The sequence below is a fragment of the Nymphaea colorata genome, chromosome 9 (genome assembly GCF_008831285.2).
Source record: "Nymphaea colorata isolate Beijing-Zhang1983 chromosome 9, ASM883128v2, whole genome shotgun sequence".
NCBI lineage: Eukaryota > Viridiplantae > Streptophyta > Magnoliopsida > Nymphaeales > Nymphaeaceae > Nymphaea > Nymphaea colorata.
In genome coordinates this window covers 15,372,513-15,380,195 of record NC_045146.1, presented here as the reverse complement: position 1 = coordinate 15,380,195, position 7,683 = coordinate 15,372,513, and the positions used below count along the sequence as shown (strand labels likewise).

General features: G+C 39.3%; 1 protein-coding gene across 1 annotated transcript; it reads left to right on the top strand.

The window, feature by feature from the left end:
• The first annotated feature begins 4,222 nt into the window (after positions 1–4,222).
• LOC116260317 (1-aminocyclopropane-1-carboxylate synthase CMA101-like) lies at positions 4,223–7,403 on the top strand. Its single transcript, XM_031638565.2, has 4 exons — positions 4,223–4,536; positions 4,663–4,794; positions 5,029–5,189; positions 6,175–7,403. Exons 1-4 carry the CDS (start codon positions 4,381–4,383, stop codon positions 7,136–7,138), a joined length of 1,413 nt encoding a protein of 470 aa, XP_031494425.1. The 5' UTR covers positions 4,223–4,380; the 3' UTR covers positions 7,139–7,403.
• Positions 7,404–7,683: the final 280 nt, after the last annotated feature.

The window sequence follows — 7,683 nt, the reverse complement described above, 5'->3', positions numbered from 1 at the left end:
ATCTGAAAAGTCCTTTAGTGCTTTGTCCATGCAAGGATGACATAAATCCACTTGCTGTGGTCCAAATTCATTCAGGTCTACCACCACCTGCAGAAATCTTGCTTTCACGATGGCTAGCTCTGTCTTAGAGCAGTCATGCATGTAAATTAAAACGCAAAAGCTTTTTCTGTATACAGATCTAGTCATATGATGCCACCCCATAAAAAACAAGGGCATTGTCAAATAGCTAATTGGCTTTAATATCTTCTTCACTAAAATCAAATTAAGATCTAGTTATGTGTGGGCAAACACAATGTACTTGACCTTGGCAAAACTATCTGAATCTGAACCTAGGGGTAGTGAATACCTGTCTGAAAGCAGAAAGTGAAGAAAGCAGAGACGCCGATTTAGTATCTAAACCCTGACTAATCTTCACAATAGTCATTACTCATAATTGGAAAACTCAATCCTAGTGTGAAAAGATACAGGGTATTTGACAAGAAGAAAGTTGCGTTTTAATTTGGAACGCATGTTCTATGAACATTATGGTGTTCTTATTCCAAGAAATTATAATGTGATTATAGATGTTGTTCTTAAATCCAATAATTAACAACCGAACATAATAATACCATGTTTCTAGGACAAGAAGAAGCCATTTTCAAATTATGCATATGTTCTAGGAAACCTTAATTATCTACACTGCGAATGCCTCAAGAATGTCTTTAAGTTAATTATGGAATATAATGAGCTTGAAATCTAGATAAAAAAAAAAAAGTGCTCATCACCAGGTCGAAATTAATTAAGTATACTTGCATTGAACACAGAAGAACCATTGGATTCCATAGCTGTTTTCTAGGATATGCTTGGAGAATATGATATCTACTATTAGAAGTACACGTAAAGAATAAGCAATAATGACTAAAAAAGCAAGTAAATTTCCCATATTGTTGAAGCACACCTAAGTTTCCTCGTGGTTAAATTAGAAAACCCATGACTTTAATTTTGTTCAGTCAACCGTTAAGTTACTGAAAAGCACTATTTTTCCATCTAAAAGGGAGCATGAGAAATGTACCTAATTTGAAAATAAATGCATTCGTTTTTTTTGCATAACTTAATAGGATTGTTAATAAAAAAATAATTATATAATTAATTTTATATGAATAAGAAGTTAATAATTTGGATACAGTTGAATATGAAAGAAGAATACTGTTCAGCATAGTTGAAGAAGCGATTACAAACTAATCGAAACTAATGATATATTTTTTATATTAAGAGCATAATTAATTTTCGTCTTTTGTTATCTCACTGAAGCAACTTCAGTGATAAACTTGGGCTACAGCTAACAAAATGCTAGCTTTGATTAAAGGCGCAAAATGTAGGTATGTCCTTTAACGAACATTAAAAAGTTATATCCGCCTCAATATCATTGCCGAATCTGTACAAGGCGTGCTTTTTCTTTTCTGGAAAATCCCAAAAAACAAAAGAAAACAAGGTTGGTAGAATAATTTTGTAATAATAAAAGCATAGATTCTTAATAGGAGCTATATTTCGAAAGATGATAAGATCCATTTTGACCAAAGGAGCCGGAAGCAAATGAGCCTTTGAAATTTTCAAAGGGACATTGTGACAGAGGTTATCACAGGAAAACCGAAGGAGGAGGAGGGTGATGAAGGAAGAGATCCAATCAGCATAGCATCAAGCCAAGCATCATTCCATTAGTTCGGAATCCTGAAATCTTCCGGCAGCCACGCAACAGCACTTGGCACCGAGAGAGTTAATTTCTACCGTCATCAACCTGATCCTGGAATCCCGCGGGGAGATCAGGCAGAATAAGCGGTGGCATCTAATGCGGAGAACGTCCATGGTTCAACATCTGGTGGACGGTCTGGTCTTCTCGGATGGACTGTACATTAATTTGGACCGTCCAACTAGAAGCGTTCTCTTTGACGTCTCAGCAATTGTTACAATAAATGACATGGGATTGGGGAAGCTTGCTACAGCTTTCTACTCTTTGACTATTTACACTTTCCACATTACTATTGTTATATCCTGGCTCTTTCTCTCTCTCTCTTTCATATATTAGAGATGGATCGTAATTGTAGAAGGGATGCTGATGCTATTGGGTGCAAATGAGATGGGTGGTAGGTTCTTGCTGGTTGCTGGAAAGTCTAGATATCAATTCCATATAAATTTCAGTTTATAGCGTTGATGTCGACTTGGGCAATCTCGAACCATCGAGTTAACCTTGTCCACATGTCATAAATTATGGTTGATCCAACTTTAATAATCAGTAGCCTGTGAACGCTAGTTGAGTTGGAGTTTTATGAGATTAAACAGTAAAGAACATATGAGACTCATAAAATGAAAAAGATTTTCATGGTATCTCTTTAGAAGTAGGTTGTGCATAATTTGCAGATCGTTTTTGACTGACGCAGAATTTGTCTTGAGTGTAGACAATCATAAGCGAAGCAACCGCATCACGATCATAGAAACAGCATCTATGAAAGGCAAAAGGGAAGTGACAATATTATAAAAAGATTCACAGACGTGCAAGAAATAATAGTCAGGAGGGCAGGGGGCGAGAAGCTTTGCACTGCCACGACAGCGACCGTACCTATGTATTTCCATGCATATATCACCCCAGCACTATTCATGAATTTGCAGTTTCCTCGAACATGGTATAGAGCCCTTGTGGCGTCACTTTTAGGTTCTTGTTTTTTCCTCTAAACACATTAAAAATTGAGAGTGACAAGTGGATAAGTAATGCAAAAAACCAGAGCTGGTAAGCTGGTTTGGTATTTCACATAATGAATTCGTTGGCCAAGTCAAGTTCATGACAACTTACCCTGAGGTCCCAATGGTCCAAAACTAAAATTGATTTCCGTGAATGGATTGATACACTCCTCTCTGAAATCTAAGTAAATGAGAGATTTCATTCATTGCTCATCACCAGTTTAGGAGAAGCTTACTTTGAATTTGAATTTGTGGTATTACAATCAATTGGCTATGCCACTTGAAGGCTTTGGCCAAAGATTTTTTTCTTTATTCATGTCTTTTTAAGGAAAGGAGAACCTTTGGTTGTCAATCTGATGATGAGAGGGATTAGGTGTAACAATCTAACCCACAAGGGACTTAGGTCTTTGAAGATCTCTTATAATCTTCAATACAAAACTAAACTTTTAGAGAGTTACAACTCATTTCCTTAAGACACACGTGTATGCATATGAGACTGCAGGTCTGAGTATTGAACGAGCTCTTATACCAACATAATAAACCAACCTGCTTTCCCATTGAACTTGAGCCCCTGATCCCGTAGATCCCAACCTGGTCATTAATAGTTCTGGTTTCAGCCCTAAAGCAAAGTAGAAATCAAAGGCAACTAACTAATTAATAATCTCATGTAGAAGCTCTTAAAATATCTCACTGCCTTCAATGCAATACTAAACTTTTGAAGTGTTATATTAAAATGTAGTTTTCATCCATAATATTTGAAATATGTTGGATCCCAATGACTATCTCAACCTCATCATAGGGAATTCAGTTGCATTTGGCTCTAGATCTCTCCCGTCCAAATTTAAACTCATCTACGGCGACTTGATGATACCCCACCCCGTCCGATTGACAAGCCTTAAGTAGTGGACTCATCGCGAAGCCTTCAATAGCTAGCTTAGAGGAAAGAGATGTGAGGAAATAAAGGAAACCTCCTGCAGTTTTCTCATGGAAACTGGCGTGCATGGTGAAGGGCACCCAACAAAAAAAGATAAAATATCTGGCACTAATAACTGCAGTTACAGTCGCGCCAATAAACAGGCATGGGATGTAGGTTCCCTTTCACCAAGTGACCTTCTGTGGGGGAAGAGACAAAATGAGAGAGATGACTCTTAACCGAACCCAAACGTTGACTTGATGGTTAGGAAGAACTGGAGTAAAATTCTAGAGTGAGAAAGTGGGTGCCGTCAGCCAAACAAAGGATCGAACCCGACGAAACAGGATGAGATGGCTGCGGGCCCAAATTGGCCAATTGGTGTTCTTTGAAAGGAACGCAAGATTATGAGACCGGGGCCGGTCCCACCGGCAGCTAACGAAGTGCCGGTAGCAATTTGCACATCTTCCAAAAGGATGGGGGCAAAGGTTTATAAATCATCATTTGAATGGCCTTCACCCACCAACTGATGCCTCCATAATTTTCCTCTATAAATAGTACAGGCCGCAATTTCATAAGCATCATCGAAAGAGAGAGATATCTGCGTTCTGAGAAATCATAGAGAGAGAGAGAGAGAGAGAGAGAGAGAGAGAGAGAGAGAGAGAGAGAGAGAGAGAGAGAGAGAGAGAGAGAGAGAGAGAGAGAGAGAGTTTTGCCTTCCTTCCGAGAAGTCCTTCTGGTCATCATCAGTTGCGTCCATGGCTGCCCAAGGAATGCTCTCTAGGAAGATCACATGCAACTCCCATGGGGAGGACTCTTCCTACTTCTTGGGATGGAAGGAGTATGAGAGAAACCCATATGATGAAACGAACAACCCAACAGGAATTATACAAATGGGTCTTGCAGAGAATCAGGTAGATGTGGCTTAAATTCACCACTCCAAACTCAAGATGATGCTTCTCTTCTTCCTCTTTTTCCTTCACTCTTCTGCATGCCATCATTATTTCAAAATTATCTGATCGCCTCATACTGTTTTCCAGCTCTCGTTTGATCTCCTCGAGACGTGGCTGTCTAAGAACCCTAAAGCTGCCACCTTCATGAATAATGGCTCATCCTTGTTCAAACACATGGCACTCTTCCAAGACTATCATGGTCTGCCTTCATTTAAGAAAGTAAGACCTCTCTCTCTTTCTCTCTCTTATGGTGATGTGGTGGAGTTTTGAATGGCGTGGAGGGCACCCTTCCTAGTACTTTATCCCAAGCTTGTCACGTTTGTGTTCATTATTTCATGTGCCATTTAATCCACATATGTCACATTAGAAGCAAAGAACTAAATTTATTTTCTTGGGCTGTCCTGTCTTCTAATGTGATAAGATAGACTCACTTTTGTCTCCTTTTCTGAACAGGCTTTAGCTGAATTTATGGGTGAGATTAGAGGCAACAGGGTAAAGATTGACGCTGAGAGGCTGGTTCTTACAGCAGGAGCTACTTCGGCAAATGAGACCCTAATGTTTTGTCTGGCTGAACCAGGAGAAGCTTTTCTTGTTCCTACGCCATACTACCCTGGGTATGGTTCAGCCTCAATAAATATGTTCTTGCGTTTTGGTTCATGGTATATGAGTTCATTCGCCATTGCCATTGTTTTGTATGTGAAGAACATGTCCATATATTTCTTTCCTCCATAAGATAATTGTTTACGGCCCCCATATTTGCTGTAGATTACAAAGTCAGATATGTATGCGTGATTTCAGTGATCGAATACAACAAAAGAAAACCCTTTTCATGTAGAGATAGACCGTCGGCTGGATTACAGTTCCACATGAATCTTGAAGGTTGATGATTGCAAATCGAAAATTCTTTACTTTCACGCTCTTTGATTTGAAGCAGACTTGTTTGGAAAACTCAAGTTAATGTGACTTTACAAGTGGAAGCTGTGCTGTTTTCCTTTTTCTTTCTTTTTTTTTTTGGTTTTGCATGATATAAAATTTGTATTAATGCCATTCTTCATTTACCGGTTCCATGTTTGGGTATGCTGATGTTGTTTATCGGAATAATCTGCTGCAAAAAAGAAAAAGACCAGTCTGATTACCTCTTTTAGATGCATATATAATCGAATAAGTTAATTGAATGACAACCGCAAGAAAGGAAAAAGCACAAGGATTTTACAGACTTCAGAGACACTCCTACTTTATGCCTGCATGAGAATTCCTACTTATTAAGGGATTAAAGTACAAAAAGATGGTTTTTTCCTTTTACAGAACAGAGTTATGTAAAAGCCCGTCCCAAGATCCACGGAAATTAAGGAACAGATACCAGAAAAAGAAGAAAGAATCTGGCTTTATAATTTAAAACACCATGAAACGAGACGATAAATGAAAAAGAAAGAGACGATAACAAATTCAACTAATACATTTTCCCACGGATGTAGGCCCTAATTCCTTTTCCCTGTAGGATGCATTGATCCTCATTATAAAACACCATGCCCATCTTCTTCTGAAATACTCATATTTCACACTTTATCAATTAATCTTTATGTTGGTCATATCTACCAGATTCGACAGAGATCTCAAATGGCGTACCGGAGCCGAAATCATTCCCATACATTGCCATAGCTCCAACGGGTTCCAGCTAACTGAAGCATCACTGCGAGAGGCATACGATGACGCAGTGAACCGCAAGATGAAAGTGAAGGGTGTATTAGTGACCAATCCTTCCAATCCATTGGGAACAACAATGAGCTCCAGCTCCCTCAAGGTGCTTCTAACATTTGTTGGTGCAAAAGGGATACATCTGATCTGTGATGAGATATACTCGGGCACTGTGTTCTCGTCTCCAAGCTTCATCAGCGTTACAGAGGAAGCTCTGTTAGCAGAATGTAATGTGTCCAAGGATTGCATTCACATTGTTTATAGCCTGTCAAAGGACCTTGGTCTTCCTGGTTTTCGCGTCGGTGTAATCTACACCTGCAATGATCATGTCTTGGCTGCTGCCACGAAGATGTCGAGTTTTGGATTGGTCTCATCTCAGACACAGTATCTTCTCTCCAAGATGCTCTCGGACAAGAAGTTCACCGCGAATTATATCGCAGAGAACAGGACAAGACTGAGACTGCGGCAGAAGCAATTCGTCTCGGGACTAAAGCGGTGCGGGATCGGATGCTTGAAGAGCAATGCTGGGTTGTTCTGCTGGGTCGACCTGAGTAGCCTCTTAGAGAGTCCCACTTTTGAAGGGGAGATGCAGCTGTGGATGAAGATGCTGCACCATGTTGGGATCAACATCTCGCCCGGCTCGTCGTTTCATTGCTCCGAACCGGGTTGGTTCAGGGTCTGTTTCGCAAACATGTCGGAGAAGGTACTCTCTATCTCGCTTCAAAGGATCAAAATTTTCGTAAAGCAATCCCGTGACAAGCAAGGAAAAGCGCCGGCCATGGGTCCAACCAAACCAGCAGTGTCCCGGAAATCTTTATTCACACGGTGGATTTCCCGTGCCGACTCGGCCGAGTCGGAACGTTTCTAGGCTTTAGTTAACATGTTCCTTCAAAATGTACAGTAGTCATTTTCTTCCTTTCTTTATTTTTAGTCTTCTTTTTTTTTTCCAATCTTCTCTGAATGCTTCGCATCCCGAGAAGCTGGATTCGTGTAAAAGCAGAGATATTGTTTTCCATTCGGTTTAATGATAAGCTGGGTTGTCTCATAAAGTGTCGATGCAATCTGACTGGTTTGTGGACCTACCTTATTAATGGTATAGATAAGGGCGTTTGTTTGGATGGAATTGAGTTTGTATTAGTGTTTCATAAATCTGAACTATTTTACTATTTTATCAGTAAGATTCACGAGATGTTATATTACTATTTCCCTTGTCAAACACCTTGAAAAAAAAACCAGTCAATTTTGTTAAAAAGAGAATTGATGTATTTTAGAAACTAAAAAGAGATGTCAATTTTGGACTTCTTGTTTCTTTTTCACTATATTTTTTATCCTCATAAAGACACACACACACACATATATATTTATTTATTTATTTAACTAACGAGGAGCATTATGATTATTATACCTACATAC